Source organism: Bos grunniens, chromosome 10, assembly GCF_055505025.1.
Source record: "Bos grunniens cultivar Pamir isolate PY7600 chromosome 10, Bosgru_T2T1.0, whole genome shotgun sequence".
In the NCBI taxonomy this organism is placed as follows: Eukaryota; Metazoa; Chordata; class Mammalia; order Artiodactyla; family Bovidae; genus Bos; species Bos grunniens.
This window is the reverse complement of record NC_141174.1, coordinates 15,639,923-15,657,251: the sequence shown is the minus strand read 5'-3', so window position 1 is coordinate 15,657,251 and position 17,329 is coordinate 15,639,923. Positions and strand designations below refer to the sequence as shown.

Below are 17,329 nucleotides of genomic sequence, written 5' to 3'. Positions count from 1 at the left end.
CAGGTCAAAATCCTGGGCCTGACAGTTCCCAGACAAGTGGGGTTCCTGGTCAAGAAGTCCTGCTTCCAGTGGGGAGAGCCATATTTGCTTCACTGGGGCACCTCATTTCATGCCCGACTGTCTAGGAGGAGATCGACCCCTCCTCCTGGTTCCTCCCTTGCAGGACATCCCAGACTGGAGCTGGGTTTGTCCCCAGTCTACATGCCTGTGGAACGCTCCCAGAGGGAAGAGCAGGCTGTCCCCAACTCTACCCGACCCTCGTGTGGAACACCAGTGCCCGCGATGGCCGCTCCCTGGTCTCCGTGTCTCGGCGGGAGATGATTAATGACCCAGCTGCACTGACGTGTTGTATTTAGGCCTATTCCTGAGAAGATAGATTTTTCTTTCCAGATCAAATGAAGGCAGCCCTTCTCCAGGCTGCGGGTCCCTGCCCGCCCCTCCCGACAGCAGGAGGCAACTCTGAAAGGTAAATGAGTTGATAAGCTGGTGGGACAGCGGTGACTCTACCTTCAGGGGACCTTGCGAACAGTGTAAAGTCACCTTGATGTGCTGGGACTAATGACGCTGGAGCAAGCCAAACGGAGTCTGGTGGCACCGAGCCAGGGTGGCAATCTGCGTGCCCGTGGCATGGAGATGGGCTGTCAAGGCTTCACCTCTGTCTGCCTGTGTCTCTCCTGTGGTGATGCTCACTCAGCTGTGACTCATGCTGAGGAGGACAAGACATGCAGCTGTCCTCTGTAAGAAGCGATGCTACAGGTTGAATTGTGTTCCTCCAAAAGATGTTGAAGTCCTAGCCCTCAAGACCTGTGAACATGACCTTATTTGGAATAGGATCTTTGCAGATGATCCTGTCCGGGTGAGATTAGAGTGGGCCCGAATCCAGTATGACTGTGTCCTTATGAAAAGGGGAAATTTGGACCCCCAAACAGACAATGTGCATGGGGTGAATGCCGTATGACCGAGAAAGCAGAGGTTGGGCTGATGCTTCTACAAGTCAAAGTTTCCTAGCAAACCACCAGGAACAAGGAGAGAGGCCTGGGAAGATCCTTCCCCTTGGACTGCAAGGAGATCAAACCAGTCCATTCTAAAGGAAATCATTTCTGAATATTCATTGGAGGGACTGATGCTGAAGCTGAAGCCCCAATATTTTGGCCACCTGATGCAAAGAACTGACTCATTGGAAAAGACCCTGATGCTGGGCAAGATTGAAGGCAGGAGGAGAAGGGGATGGCAGAGGATGAGATGGTTGGATGACAACACCAACTCGATGGACATGAGTTTGAACAAGCTCTGGGAGTTGGTGATGGACAGGGAAGCCTGGCATGCTGCAGTCCATGGGGTTGCAAAGAGTTGGACATGACTGAGCAACTGAACTGACTGAAATTCCCTCAGAAGGAACCAACTCTGCCAACATGTTGATCTTGGGCTTTTAACTTCTAGGAATGTGGGACAATCAATTTCTGTTGTTGTAAACCACCCAATTTTGGATACTTCGATATGGCAGCCCTAGCAAACTAATACAGAAAATAATAATTGCCTGCCACTGTCACCAGGAACCCCATAAGAGGAAGTGGCACATTGTGGGTGCTCCTGGGGAGTTATCAGGTCTTTAAGCCAGGAGGCTCACCCCTAGCCACAGGGACCAAGACCAGGGTAGAGGCCAACAGATAGAGACCGTGTAAAACAAGAGGTGCTGACGAATGGTCAGGCTCCTTGTTTGTACAGGACAGACATGTGGGGGCAAGGGGTTAGGAGGAGGCCACATATTATCTGAGTCCGTTTATATATAGGAAATGTCCACAACAGGGAATCCATTCAGACAGAAAACAGATTTGAGACTTCCCTGGTGGTCCAGTGGTTGAGTCTTCACCTTATAATGCAGGCGATGCAGGTGAGAACCCTGGTTGAAGAGCTAAGACCCCACCTCCCTGGTGGCCAAAAAACCAAAATAGAAAACCGAAGCAGTAGTGTGACAAATTCAATAAAGACTTTAAAAACGGTCCACATCAAAAAAATCTTTAGAAAAAGAAAAGCAGATTGGTGGTTGCTGGGGGAGGGAGAAATAGGAAGTGGCTGCTAATGGGCACAGTGTCTCTTTTGCGGGAGATGAAAATGTTCTGGATCCAGACAGTGGGGATGGTTGCCCCACCTTGTGACTGTATCCAGCGCCACTGAACTATGCACTGTGGAGTCGGGAAATGAGTAAACTGTGTGTCGTGTGAATTTTCAGTCAGTTCAGCCACTCAGTCTTGTGTGACTCTTTGCGACCCCATGGACTGCAGCACGCCAGGCCTCCCTGTCCATCACCAGCTCCCGGAATTTACCCAAACTCATGTCCATTGAGTCGGTGATGCCATCCAACCATCTCATCCTCTGTCATCCCCTTCTCCTCCTGCCTTCAATCTCTCCCAGCATCAGGGTCTTTTCCAATGAGTCAGCTCTTTGCATCAGATGGCCAAAGTATTGGAGTTTCAGCTTCAGCATCAGTCCTTCAAATGAACACCCAGGACTGATCTTTAGGATGGACTGGTTGGATCTTCTTGCAATCCAGGAACTCTGAAGAGTCTTCTCCAACACCACATGTGAATTTTAAATAGTAATAAAAAGTATATATATCGCGTGCTTAAAAAGTTAGTACCGAAAACTCAAGAAATTCCAGAATTGAGGTCACCTTTGAAGGAAGGAGTAGAGCTCATACTCGCATAGAATGATAGGTTCAGTGACTGGGGTTTCAGTGACACTTTGGTCATTTTTTTCAAAGCCACATTCTGGTCAGCTGCTGGATAGTAGCTTGAGGAAAGACCCTAAGTCTTCTGGGACACTGAGATACAGAACGCTCAGAATACCCAAGGTGGGCAGAGAATCTCTTGCAGAAAGGGAGGGGATGGTCAAGGGAGACGTGAGCAGGCTATAGACCTGGCTGTTTGGGTGTAAAGGGGTCAAGGTCCCCTGGACCCTTCTATTCTTGTCCTCACCTGCCCCTAGCTGCTGCTAAATCACTTCAGTCGTGTCCGACTCTGTGTGACCCCATAGACGGCAGCCCACCAGGCTCCCCCATCCCTGGGATTCTCCAGGCAAGAATACTGGAGTGGGTTGCCATTTTCTTCTCCAATGCATGAAAGTGAAAAGTGAAGTTGCTCAGTCGTGTCTGATTCCTAGCGACCCCATGGACTGCAGCCCACCAGGCTTCACCGACCATGGGATTTTCCAGGCAAGAGTACTGGAGTGGATTGCCACTGCCTTCTCCCCCTGCCCCTGGGCTCACAAGCTATATGTCCAAAGATTCCACACAGTCTTCCTGACCTCTGACCTCTGGCCAGGCAGAGCCCTTTCTTCGCTCAAGTGCTGGCCCTTCCAGCTCTCCCTCCTCAAGCTGTGCGGAGGAGCCAAAGCAAGCTCCAGTGAGGTGGCAAAGAGGCGTACACGGGGGAAGGTAATGCTCCCTGAAACGCTGATGGAGGATTCTCAAGGCCAGGCACTGTGCTAAACACCTCCTTGCACTGAGTCATTTTGTCCAAGTGACGATCTGAAGAGGCTGACACTTAGAATTTCCACCCTGCGGATGGGAAACTGAAGCACTGAGAAGTTACGGGATTTCACCAGTTTCCCAATAATAAGTGGAAGAGGCAAGATTCCAACCCTGGGAGTCCTGATCCAGTGTCTGCATTTTAACTGCTTGGGTGTGTGTGTCTGTGTGTGCGTCTGCCCAGGGGGCCTGGCTCTGGAAGCTGGAGATGCTTTACAATGAGAAAATGGGGCTATAAAAAGCCTCCTGAAAGCAAAGGCCTATGGCCTCCTGTGATAATGACTAGCATTTCACAGGAGCCCCGTGTGATCAGAGGGAGGCCCGCTGGTTATTAGCTGGTCTCCCCAGGCCACTTAGCTGGGAGCAGACACCAAGACTTGGTTCAGCTGGGAGAGCTGAATCGCTGGGAGTGATTCAGAGAAGGACCTGACAGTGAAAAGCCAAAATCAAGGTGCCACGGGGGCTTTCTGGTCTTTCCAGGGGGCAGAGTGGTGAAGAATCTGCCTGCCATTGCAGGATATGCAAGAGTTGCAGATTCAGTCCCTGGGTCAGGAAGATCCCCTGCAGTAGGAAATGGCAACCTGTTCCAGGATTCTTGCCTGGGAAATTCCATGGACAGAGGAGCCTGGTGGACAATATAGTCCAAGGGGTCTCAGAGAGTCGGATACAATGAACAACTTAGTACACACACACACACACACACACACACACACAGGGGTTTCCTAAGGAGGATGCCTTGAAGGAGGCATGGCTTAGTTCACCCCATTCACTGATTACGGCAGATGAGGCATGGAGTTAGAAGCCGGTGGGTGGCGGGGGTTTGGAGAGAGTGAGGTGCTAGGAGAGGATCCAGCCACAAAGACTCACACGTGATTTCTGCCGGAAGTCTGGGCAGGGTCAGCAAGAGTCTGAATGGACACAGCTGGAGGATTAGGAGAGAGAGCAGATAAGTCTGCATCAGAAGAGAAAGGTTTTCCCCTGGGAAGGAGACTGGAATGAATGTGCACCCAAGTGGCCATAGCCCCAGTCGTCAGCACGGGAACTGGTCTAGAGCCCCCTGCCTCTTGGCTGGGTCATCCGCCTTCCTAGCAACTGTGTTCGCTGAGAACCCCATGAGTGATCAAGCCTGGTTATTTCTTTATTTTTGGCTGCGCTGGGTCTTCACTGCTGCATGGGCTTTTCTCTACTTGCAGCGAGCGGGGGGCTACTCTCTAGTTGCGGTGCACACGTTTCTCATTGTGGTGGCTTCTCTTGCTGCAGAGCATGGGCTCAAGGGCTCTGGGGCTTCAGTGGTTGTAATTTCCGGGCTGAGGAGCACAGGCTCGGTAGTGGTGGTGCCGCTCCCCCTCAGCATATGGGATCTTCCTGGACCAGGGATCCCATGTCTCCTGCATTGGCCGGTGGATCCTTAACTCCTGAGCCAGCAGGGAAGCCCTTCAGGCCTGACTGGAGGGAAGTGCTTGGCGGCCCCACTGGCCTGGTGCTCAGAGCAGGTGAAATCATGGTGAAATCATGGCTCAGTGGTAGGCCAGTCAGACTCTATCTGCCTATTGTCCCATTCCTAATTCTCTCCCTTCCCCAGGGCACTCTCATAATACAGACGTTTCTAGAGTGAATGTCTTGGTCCAAATGAGTGATTCAGATGGTGGGTATCTTACGCATCACTCTTCACTCATTTATTCAATTAGTTGTCAATCAATCCATACTTCAGGAAAGTCTTCCTAAGTGTCAGGTATCATTGTAGAGCTGGACATGCAGTGCTAAATAAGATGGATACATGTCTTTCCCCTCTGGGAGCTTGTATTCCAATGGCAGACTATTTGTGCAAATGTTTGAGGTCGTGCATATTAAATAGGTTTTGACTTTAACAGACTGGGTACCCCTAGCCTCAGATTATCGGTTAATCTGGAGAGTAAAGAATTAGATGTAACGTGAGGAGGAAATTCCACTTCATTTTTTTAAAAGTTAGAGATGAGGATGTTCTAAGGGATGATAAAATGCCTGTCCCTCATCACACCCAGCAAGGGACTGGGCGCATCCATGACCCTTCCTGAACAGGGAGCCTCATCTGAAATTCTACCTAAATCTCTGAGCACAGGTAACCAGAGCACCAAGACAGAGGACCCTGCTGTGATCAGAGGAGGTAGCCTACAGATGGCAGGAGTGCCTGGGGTGACCAGGAGTGTGTGGACAGTCCACACTTCCGTCATTTCTCCATTATTCTCCTGTCTTCTCGAAACTTTGCCCCATGCCTCAGCTTTCAGAGTTGGGCTGGACCGCCCTGGAGAGGCTGCCCCATCTTTGCACAAACTGGAGCAGCCAGTGTTTCTTAGAGACTCCTTACTATCCCAAAGACTGGAACTCTTTTCCCCAAGAAGCTTTGTCAAACAATTGAGTCTCCTAGGAAATCTTTCTGGAAGAAGCAGAGACAGCAAGGCCCCCATGGCCTTTCAACCTTGGGCAATTCTGTCCAAATGTCACCCCCATCCTTTTAGAAACCCATTAGGGGCTGCGAGCGGCCCACTGGGCCCTGCCACTCCAGGCACAGGTGGCTCCAGTCCCAGCCCCTCACCTACACGTCCTCTCCCCTTTCGCTAGTCCAGGAACGTCCTGTGTGTCCCCCCGAAAAGCCTGCCTGGCCTCTGAGCTCGGAAAGCTCTGTCTGCTCCCTCCCTGCCTCTTGATCTGGCAGGAGGCATGGAAACTTTCGTGGAAAGCACTTGGGCTGACGAATGCTCCCAAGTCAGGACTTTGACTCCAGCCCTGATCAGGCCAGGAGCTCAGGGTGGGGATGGGGGTGGGGAGGTCAGACCCTCCTGCCCGTTTCCCTCCTTGCTCTCTCGGCTGACCATCACCCCTCAGTTCTCCAGTGACCCCAAGTCCTCCACTGGAGAAGTAACTGCATTTCACCCTTTCCCTGGTTTTTGTCCCCCTACCTCCCCATTTCCTCCTGCCCTTCATTGTATATTTTTCTTCCCGGCTTTCCAGTGCCCATCTGCATGGAGTCTGCATGGAGCTCGGTGGGGTTGAAAGTCTAGAGCTTTTTTTTGCTGTTTTGTTTAAGACCTGGTTATGGTTGTGGGATTTTTTTTTTTTTTTTTTTTTTGTCAGCTGCCTGTTATATCAATCACGGAGTCGGGATCTATTTATAGGTTGGGAGTACTGTGTCCTTAGTCACAAAGAGACACAGACAGGGGACTGTCAGCTGGTGCTGGAGGAGCTGAGCAACGAGCCATCAGCGACTGGAAACAGCTGAGGGGAGCCCCTTCCCCGCCATCCTGTCCCTTCCCCAGCCCCAAGCATGTAAGTACCGGACTCTTCCTACCCTCTGCCCCCGACTCTGCCCTGGACCTTTCGGTCCTTTGCCCCACACCACGCTGCTTTCTTCTCTCTCTCTCTCTCCCTCTGTCTTTTTTATGGACGAAAATATCTTTCCCCTTGCCTGCTCTCTCTCATCCTGGATCTCGGCACCCTTGAGCATCTCTGGGTGACCCAGAGGAAAATGTTGCTTCTCGCAGACTTGTCCTGGGAAGGTCAGAGGGACCCAGAAGGGTGGGGAGGGACAGTTACACAAACTCATTTAGAAATCAGTAGGTCAGTCCTCTTTTAGTTTTTTTATTTGTTTTCACTGAGAAAAAGTAAGTAAATCAAAAGGGCAAGGGAAAGTTTACATGCGACTCCGCGGGGTGGTTATGTCTCCCAGCGTGAAAACTTTCATTTGCTTGGCAGCTCCGGCTCTGGGTGAGCTGGGAAGGTTACAGAGCAAAGATCCAGTTCACACAGGACAGGTGATGATGGAGGGCTCCCAGCAGACTCGGCACAGCCCGGGAGCTTCCTGGTTCAGGGAGGGAATCGTGACAGTCCCGATAGCCAGCTTTTCTATAGCGCCTTAAAGGAAAATGACTTTTCTTTTTTTTGCGCGGAGTTTGCTTTGAGAAGTTGGGATGAGAGCTGACACTTTGTCTTGCCTTGCGGGCTTTTGTTGGCTCACTCATTTGGTGTGTTTTCTTCATCCTGAAAGGGGAACTGGGGTAGGGGGCTGGGAGTGGAAGAGCATCCGAGAGGACAGAAGCTGGGTGTGGAGTGCCGTGGAGTCGTCACTCCGCATCCTTCGAGAAGGAAGAAAGTTAATATGAGGGTCCTTGTCAAAGCCATACTTGTTTCAGACAAGCAGAGCACAGCCTCTGTGAGCACGCCGGCAACTCCTAGAGACAGCAGTCCCCAGATACCGTCTGCTGGTCCACACCGCTTAACACGCCACCAGCTTCCTGTGGAACATTGGGGCTTTAGTTTCTGGAAACTGCATAGCGTTAGCTAAAAATGCTGCAGTTGGGGAGATTTTTTTATATATTATGTATGAAGAAATAGAAGCCCTAAATTTGGGGGGGGTGGGGAGTGATGATGCTTAACGTATATGATGTACAACTTTAAAATGCATCCTTTTTTACGAGACAAATAATACCTGAGTTTCTATTTACTAATACAATGCTTCCCATAAGCTACATTGCTAAGCACTACTTCTTGATTTCTTTGGGAAAACAAGGTCCCAACTCATCATCTTTCCAATAATTTAAAGGCAGTAAACAAAATAGATATGTCTGGACTGTTTTGATTAAAAACAAAATCATTTTAGCAGCAAAACTGACTTGAAGAAAGTTAAATAATATGGATGCCCACATATATTTAGAGAGGCGGTTTGATCTCATTTTTATTTTGACTTTTATGAAACTTTCAGTTTCCTCCTCTTGGTTCTGTATTTTTATCAGTGTTTACTTAAGATTATTAATGCCTTTAATCCATTCATTTATTATTTTGGAGGACAGAACATGTGAAGTTTACTTTCTAATCTCTTATTCCTTCCTGATCCCCATTAGGATTTGAAAGTAAACTTTATATGTTCACTATATTCACTGCTAGAGAAATTAGAAGAAAGAGTTTTGTGTAAAATCAGAAGAAATGTCATTATTTCAAAACTAGTAGGGAAAGTAAAGTCCCAGAAATAGAGAGGGAAAAAAAAGGAATTGGGCATATTCTATATGTAGCATTATTACTTTTTCTAGTCCACAGACTCTGTTTTGATAAACATATCCTGCAAAGGTTTCCCATAATAATACTGAAGTGGGATTTGGTGGGTGATTGTTAATTAAAGCTCAAGTGAACCAAGTGATTGAGACATTGCATTCAGAAACCTCAGCAGCCAGCTGTTGGCAAAATTGAACTGTTAGGACTGTCTGATCTCAGTGGCTTTTTAGGAAGTGTGAAATTCTCCAAACCTTTTCATACAAGAGCAAGCCGTTCCCTCCCCTCCTCAGCATGCATTCTGGAGCCTGCCGGTCCCTGATTAAATGCAGTGGGGGTGAGTCCCGCGCTCTGAACAAGTCCTGTGTTCTCATTAGCGTTAGTGGTTAAGACGGGAGAATACTTGTTGTCATATATAGACAAGAACTGCTCCTTCCTTTGGCCACCTGTGGATGCTTTTAGGTGAGGTGGGGGCTTGTTTGGCAGTGTGATGGAAGGCCTGGCTTTCTCCCCCAAGTTCAGGATGTGGTTTTGCCCCTCTGGACTTGTGTATAGAGATGCAGGCGCGGAAACTGCAATGCTTTTGCATAAGGCAGCCTCTGATTACTTAGTTTCTGCTTCAATAACAATTAATTTTATGTGGACCAAGCTCCTGTCAAACTCATTTGTTTTTTTTTTTTCTAACTGATTTCTTACATGTAATTGGTCACGGGGCTGTCTGTGACTTCAAGTCTGTAAAATCTCCCCCATTCCATCCTCATCGTTGTTTATTTCTTTGATGTAAATTCACAGTCGCCTGCGTACATGCTGTTGTTTTATGCGTGCCCCCCTCCCTCCAGCTCGTAGAAACCCAGCCCCGACCTCTTCCCAAACTGGGGACAGTGGGGCCAGTGAGCAGGTGCTTTGGACTACAGCAGGCTCAGGTGCAAGGCCATCAATCTCGAGGAAGAAGGAATTGCAAATACCTGGAAAGCGCTCCCCTCATTCAAACGATTTCCCCTCCAAATATCCCACAAGTAAAAAATGGCAGCTGGCAGGATTTTTCAACCAAACACTAAGTACAGCTGTTTCTCCCCATCACTTCACCTCTACAGTGTATCTGTCCATCTTTTTCTTATCTCTATTTTTACATTTCATTATCCTCCTGTGCTCTCTCGCGCTCTCTGTCTCCCCCCTCCCTTCCCTCCCCCTTCTCGCCTTCCCTGAAAAACACATTTCTATCTGGCACAGAAAATAAACTCAGATTGTGGGTAGTTATGTTAATCTAATTCAATCCTCAGCGGGTTAAGAGTGAAATTCTAATAGTGGAGCTGTTGAGGGCTTTTTTGTTAATGGCTTGGGGATTACATTGAGTTAAAGGCTCATTTCCTAATCAAACAGAGAGGGAGAGAGTGACTCCGAATATTTATGAGTCTCCCAGTGAGAATTTAAACATTCAACTCCAAAAGCAGGGTTTCTGCAGGAGGAAAGAGTTAAAACCCCTCAGGGCTGCTGGAGAAAAAAATTAAACCAGTTAAGCCATCAGCATTTCCAGGCTGCTGTACAACTTGGGCAAAGTGGAAGGTGGAGGAGAGAGAGAGAGGGGATCATTTCACAAAGCGAAGATGGAAACCGTGGCAGAAGCTGTGCTGTGTTCAGAAAAAGAGCCCCCCGTAGCAGACACGGATCCTGGGTTCACTGAGGCCCTGGATGGGCTGTGTGCCTTCAGCTCCCCAAATCAATTCTCTTCCAGTCTGGAGGTGGGCACGTGGAGACAGGAGAATGGCTCAATTTACAGGCAGCAGGAGAGTCCCCCCAGCTGCCTGGTGGAGCTGGTGGAGAGGGTCTCCCCCACTTTGGCCCTGTCTCTGAAATGCAGAGGGCGGGCTTCCCCCTCAAGAGCAAATTCGCACCCCCACTGGCTTCCCCTTTGCCCCGTGATCAGTCTGAGTCCCTCAGCTCCAGGCACTGCACACCAGGACCTCAAAACCCATCTGGTTCACTGTGCCTAGGAGAAAGCAGGTGGAAAACTCCCATCTCCAGCCAGAGAAGGCATGGAGCAATTTGGCCAAGGTCAAGCAAGGTCAAGGCCAAACTGAGGTCAGGAGTCTAAGTTCCGGGCAAGTGTACAGTAGAGGAGAGGGGAATGCTGGAGCCATATGGCTCCCCTGGACTGTAGTCCCCTTCTCCAGCTTTGGGGATAAGGGCAGGAATCCCTGATACTGGAGGATTCTGAGTGCTCTGTACACTTGGCATTTTTTCTCCACCAATCAAGTGAGCAGTTTCTAGTCCTTTCACTTGGCTCTTTTTCACTGCTCCATGAAGTCAGCAGAGGCTCCAAAAGCTGCCTTTCTGTCCACAGGGTCCTCTGGCCTTTTGTTTCCCTCTGACCTGGCCACCGTCCTTTCTCTTCATGTTTCTTAGTGGCCGTGAGCCCTCGGGTCAAGGTGGACTTGTAACGCATCCACACCAGCTCTTCTGTGAAGTCTTCCTTACCTGGTTGGCATCTTCCTCTTCTTGGGGCCCCAGTTGATGTCCCGCCATCATTTCATTCACCCCCACGGGAGGACTGCTCCTGTCGGTCGCCCTCACTGCATCAGGAACCCCCTAAATGTAGGGACCACATAACATTCCTCTCTGTAAGCCCAGCTCACTGTCGATCATTCCTGTCCTCCTGCCCTGACAAGTGCCTCGGTGGACGGCACAGAGCTGTGGTTAATAGCATACATTCTGAGTCAGACAGCCAGAGTTCAAGTTCCAACGTTACCTTTTCTCAGCTGTGAGACTTGAGCTACTTAATCTCTTAAGGTCTCCATTTTCTCATCTGTTAAATGGGGGTAATTATAGAACCGGTGAAGAACCTGCCTGCCAGTGCAGGAGACTAAGATACTCAGGTTCTGTCCCTGGGTTGGGAAGATCCCCTGGAGGAGGGAGTGACTACCGACTCCAGTATTCTTGCCTGGAGAATCCCATGGACAGAGGAGCCTGGCAGGCTCATGGACCATAGGGTCGCAAAGAGTCAGACACGATTGAAGCGACTTAGCATGCACGCACACATAGAACCTACCCCATAGAATTGTTGGGAAGATGACATGCATGTGGAATGTTAGCCTTTTACCCAGTAAGTCTTGGCCATTTTATTTGCTCAGCACAGACCAGTCACTTCTGCCCACACCTTGTCACACCACTAAAAACAGGCCCCTATGCCTCCCACTAAGGCATATCTTGGCTTGGACTGCCATGACAAAACACCACAGATGGTGGCTTCAGCAATAGAAATTAATTTTCTTGCAGTTCTGGAGGCTGGTCCAAGATCAGGATGCCAGCATGGTCAGGTCCCAGGGAGGAACCTTCTCCTGGTGGACTGTCTTCTTGCCGTGTCCTCATATGGAGGTGAGAGTGAGAGCTCCGCTTTCTTCCTCTTCTCAAAAGGACACTAATCCCATCAATGGGGCTCCACCCTCATGACCTCATCTAACCCTAGTTACCTCCTGAAGGTCCCACCTCCAAATACCATCACATTGGGAACAAGGGCTCCGGCACATGAATCTGGGTGGGGACTCATTCAGTCCGTAACAGGCTGTTTTCCCTGAGTTTTGGTGAGCAGAGTCTGGTGTCAGCAAGACTTCCAGCTTCACCCTCCAGCGAGCTATTCCAACTGGAAATCAGAGTTCAAGGCACATTGGGAACATACCCTGCCTCACCCTGGAAGGAACCTGGGGCTTTAAACCATGGTCAAGAGCAGAGCGTGGGAGGGCTGGACCACAGTCCTAAGTCCGGGAATAAGGCCTGACTCTTCTGCTCTGTAGGGTCAGAATTTGGTCAACTCTCTTGGCCCCACTCACATTCCAATGAGCAGCTTTTGTTCTTGGCTCTCCAAGTCTCTCCTGCACCTTCTCCATCCTGTATTCTCACATGGCAGTTCAGGCTCGACCCCCAGAGCAGGGCAGAGCAATCCCAGCTGTGAAGCCCACCGGGCTGTGTTTTCTAGGCAGCAGCCGCCTGCTCGGTCCTTTCTCTCAACAGGGTCACTTGACCAGTGAATCCAAAGGCCACGTGGGCCTCACCCCTGAGGTGTCCTCTCCTGGGCCGCACCCAGTGCCGATGCCCTTGACCCTCCCTGTGTGTCTTTGCAGAGACTATGCCTCAAGGCAGTGAGCCCTCCTCTTTTTCTTCCCCCACTGATCAGGGGATCGGAGTAGGAATGCGGTGCCACCCATGTTCCTCTCCCTGCCTCCTCTCTGCTCTCCTAAAATTGTCACAGCCTCCCTTTTGCCTCCTTGCTATCAGCTTTTGAGGCCCCAGTGCCAAGCGCAATGCATGACGCACAGCGTGTGCTCAATGAATGCATGTGACGTGACTTGCACGGAGTCTCTCCTCACAAGGGGGCCCTCCCATCCTTCCATCATGGGAGCAGGAAGTGACTTCAAGCTATGAATGTTCAGCTGCCTTAACTACATCAGCTCATGACCTGTTGACTATGGTCTTGCCCCCACCCTTCTCTGTTGCTCTTCACGTTCCTCCATCCAGGAAAAACAAAAGAGAGCAAGAGAGAGAATGAGCTGTGTCTTTTATGCACATGTGGACAAATCTTCGCTAGAATTTCATGCTGTTTAGTAAAGAAGCTTTGTCTAAGTTGATGTCAGATTTAATTGCTAAACTGGTATCTCTCCTGTGACGGTTTCCCTCCCCACTCCCTTTCTGGTTGGTACCTGCTTCCTCTGGCTGTTCTGCGTGGGGCCCCGCGTCCCTCTCCTTTGCTTTAACCACGCTGGTCCCAGGCGATGCACATGAGAGGGAGACCCTCCTTCTGAAGTGTTCCAGAGTGTCTGCTTCCATTAGCACAGAAAGGCTTTGGAAAGGTGGCAACTGGGGAACATCATCTTCGATACTGGATTCTTCCCAGAACAGCGTTTGTGCTCTCTGGGAAGACTGGGGAGGAAAAACTCAGGCTGCCAAGGGTTAAATGAGAACAGTGAAAAGTCTAGGCATCTCTCGGGGACTGGTTGCTGGCTGAGACAATTGATTAGCTTGGCTTAGTGATCTTTCTAGCAATATTCAGGAGTGAAATTATTGCTGACTAGGCTGTGTGTGTGTGTGTGTGTGTGTGTGTGTGTGTTAGGGTTCACGGCTGTGAGGGGAGTAGCATATGATCTGAGAAAGCAATGTTAGGAATTGTTTGCTCCATAATGAGTCTCAGGAAGAGACCTGTCACCCCACGTGTATCTGCAATTGTCTTAGAACTCTGTGTGGGTACAAGTCAGCTGGAAGGGCAGACTGAGTGGTGCACAGAACCTCCTGTTCGCTTTCTTTTCAACTTCCTGTGACATTAGAATTACTCTGAAATCAAAGTTATTAATTAAAAACCAAGAGTTCCCTGGCAGTCCAGCAGTTCAGACTCCAAGCTTCCCCTGCCAGGGCCGAGTTCGATCCCTAGTTGGGGGACTAAGATGTGGCATGCTGTGTGGCATGGCCCAAAAAAATGTTAAAAACCGAAGTCAACGGGAGGAAGTCCACTGTGGAGGGTTGCTTCCGTCTGTGTCTCTAGTGGATGGAGGTAGCAGCCAAGTACCCCGGGCAGAGGCAGGTGCCAGGTGGGTTCAGTCCAGTTCACCCCCAGGTCAGTGATAATTAAGGTGCACAGGGCCTCAGTTCCCTACATCATAACTTGAAGGAATGGACAAGATCTCTTAGGCCCTCCAGCTCTAAAAGGTTACATTTTAAAACCATTGCTCATGGTGAACCTGGTTTGTGGTGCTCCTGACGTAACTGATAATTACAGCTCAGCCTGCTCGGGTTCCTTTAAAATAATTAATTAATTTTTGATTGTGCTGAGTCTCCATTGCTGCCAGCGGGCTTTTCTCTAGTTGCGGTGAATAGGGGCTGCTCTCTAGCTGTGGTGCCCGAGCTTCTCCTTGCAGTGCTTTCTCTTGTTGCAGAGCATGAACTCCAGGGTGGGCAGGCTTCAGTAGCTGCAGCACAGGGACCTAGTCACTCTGCGGCATGTGGGATCTTCCCGGACCAGGGATCGAACCCATGTCCCTGCACTGGCAGGCAGATTCGTAACCACTGGGCCACCAGGGAAGTCCCCACCCCATCCTTTAATAGAAAACCCTGGGGTCAGACATGGCTTTTGGGGGGCTCTGTGCCTTTACCAACTCAGTCAGTCCCTACTGTCCAGCATCTTCTAGGCCTGTTTCACTCCTCACCTCCCTCTATCTGTAAGTATACCGGGACAGTGAGCAGGAAACTGGTCAGGCCTTCTTTTTCAAAAACAAGTATATAAACACTGCATTTTAAATTTTGCTTTCAATTTGTCACCACCATGGTTTTATGCCTCTGCGGTCCTGATATCCCTCCCTCACCATCCTTGGCCCCAGAAGTTGCATCCGGGCCCCTCGGCATCTGGAGAAGCCCCAGAAGCCTGCTCTTCAAGGTTTACTCAAATCCTTTGGTGGGAGCACAGTTGAGATTTGGGAAGAGAGTTTCCAAGCACGGTGACCTTGGCAAGTCCCTAACCCCTACCTACCTTCATTCCTTCACCAGCAAAAGGGGCTGAAATCTGGGCTGAGGGCCTCACAAGATTGGTGGGAAACTAGCATAAGATTCAGAGGGCAAAAGAAAAAAGAAAAAGAATCAGAGGGCAAAAGAAAAAAGAAAAAGAATCAGAGGGCAAGCGTTCCTTAAGAAAGGGACGTGCTTACCGTTTTAGACTAGCTCATTCTCCTGCACGGTGAGCTCCATGCAGTGGTTTGGGTGCTGTTAGACAAAACGCGTGCTGGAACCATGTTTCTGGAGCCACGTCCACCTCGTGCCTGCCACAACCTGGACAAGCTTCCCACCTTCTCTACCCCACACTCGGTCTCCTCATCTGTATAATGGGTATGGTAAGAGCACCAGCCTTGTGGAGCTGTTGTAAAGGTTTAAGGAGACCCTTATAAAAGCCCTGGAACAGTGCCTGCTCAATAGCAAATTTGGAAAGCTGTTGTTGAGGGTGATGACATTTTGGTTGTTGTGGTCATCATTTTCTGGGTCCTGTGCAGAAAAGGTCAAGAGGGTGGAAACTTCCAAAGTCCCTACATTCCTCCCAACCCCTGCCCAAGCTGCTTACAAATGCAGCAGAAGATGCTACTCTAGAGGTGTTTTGAATAATCCCTGCTAAGTCATTTCAGTCGTATCTGACTCTGTGCGACCCCATAGAGCCTGTGCAGCCCACCAGGCTCCCCCGTCCCTGGGATTCTCCAGGCAAGAACACTGGAGTGGGTTGCCATTTCCTTCTCCAATGCATGAAAGTGAAAAGTGAAAGTGAAGTCGCTCAGTCGTGTCCGACTCTTAGCGACCTCATGGACTGCAGCCTACCAGGCTGCACCGTCCATGGGATTTTCCAGGCAAGAGTACTGGCGTGGGGTGCCATTGCCTTCTCCTTAATACATCCCTGGCCCCCGCAATTCCCTGCATGGTCATATCCCATAATCAAGTCGGCGTCCTCCCAGTGTCTGCTTGGGCCTCGGTGTGGTCTGGCCAAATGTGTTCTCCCTCATGGAAATCTGTTCTCCATGGCCTAGCACAGATGGCTGCTGAAGTCCAGGTGTGAGACTGGAATGGTTTAGATGGGTTTTCTTTCTTTTCGGCTACACCAGGTTGAGTTGTAGCTCACAGGATCTTCATTGCAGCCTGCGGGCTCTTAGTTGCAGCATGTGGCCGTCATTATGGGTGTGGGATCTAGTTCCCTCACCAGGGGTCGAACCCAGGCCCCTGCACTGGGAGCGTGGAGTCTTAACCACGGGACCACCAGGGATGTCTCTGAGATGGGTTGTCTGGTGTGTCCAGGAGTGCAGTGGTGTCACTGGAGTGTGTTTCTGCACAGAGACAATTCCTTCTCTTGTACAACGTAACGGAGTGGGGAGAGCTTATTTTCCACATATTTGATGGTGCATATTTAGGGAGTGCTTAGCGAGGAAAGAAAAATGGGAAGAGAGAAGAGTAATTTCTGATGTCTCCAAGGGGGCCCAATTGGTACATTTCAAGGGACTTGTAGAAGCGACATCACGTAATCTTAGGGGAAATTTCCAAATCCAGACTTGCGACCGGCCTGTGTGCTCGTGCGCATGTGTGCTCATTAAGGGTATTGTGGTCAGTCAGCCATGACTCTCTTCTTTCCCCATCTCAGGCTGAGAGTAATCTTAAAGGAACATGTAATTACTATTTACTCCAGGGCACTCAATTGAGAACACCCTCATGTAATGACTCTTGAGTTAATTCTGCCTTCGGATGCCCATCTGCTGTTGCTCCTCTGGAAGTCAGTGGGAACCAAGCACCACGTGGAAAAGGATCAGGAGATGGATATTGGTCCCTGCAAGTTCAAGGTCTGCTCTTGAACAACAGAGACAGGGTGGTGGCTTCTTTCTCGTCAGAATGTTCCCTTGGCTCTGTGCCCTTAGGGTCAGAAGCAACTACTGGGTTAATCTAATGGGCCATCTTAGTGTATTTGAAGAGTCAGCAGCGTTGATAAAAGAGAAGCATTCAGGAGAATTCTAGAGATAGGATTGTAGCATTTATAAAAAGTTGAAAACATGCAAAGATGCTGTACCTCAGCATTTGAGGGAGGGGGTGGTGAATTTGCCTGATTACTGAAAGTGGGGAGTGGGGGCAGAGGGAAGCCAGGTGGATGCATTATAACAAGACTTGTGGAATCCATCTGCTAAAAATATCAGATTGATATAGTACCTTGAAATGTGACACTCTACCGATGATGCGGCTGGACACTGTTGTGGAGACTACCAAACCGTTTATGGAAATGAAACT

The 17,329-nt window shown here is 49.7% G+C and overlaps 1 protein-coding gene across 1 annotated transcript in view; it reads left to right on the top strand.

The window, feature by feature from the left end:
• Positions 1 to 6,675: 6,675 nt before the first annotated feature.
• Positions 6,676 to 17,329, top strand: part of ESRRB (estrogen related receptor beta) — a 185,808-nt gene continuing 175,154 nt past the window's right edge. The window contains exon 1 of the mRNA XM_086319504.1: positions 6,676 to 6,829. Coding sequence (XP_086175630.1) covers positions 6,828 to 6,829 — 2 coding nt within the window. The 5' untranslated portion in view covers positions 6,676 to 6,827. The remainder of the gene's footprint in view (positions 6,830 to 17,329) is intronic.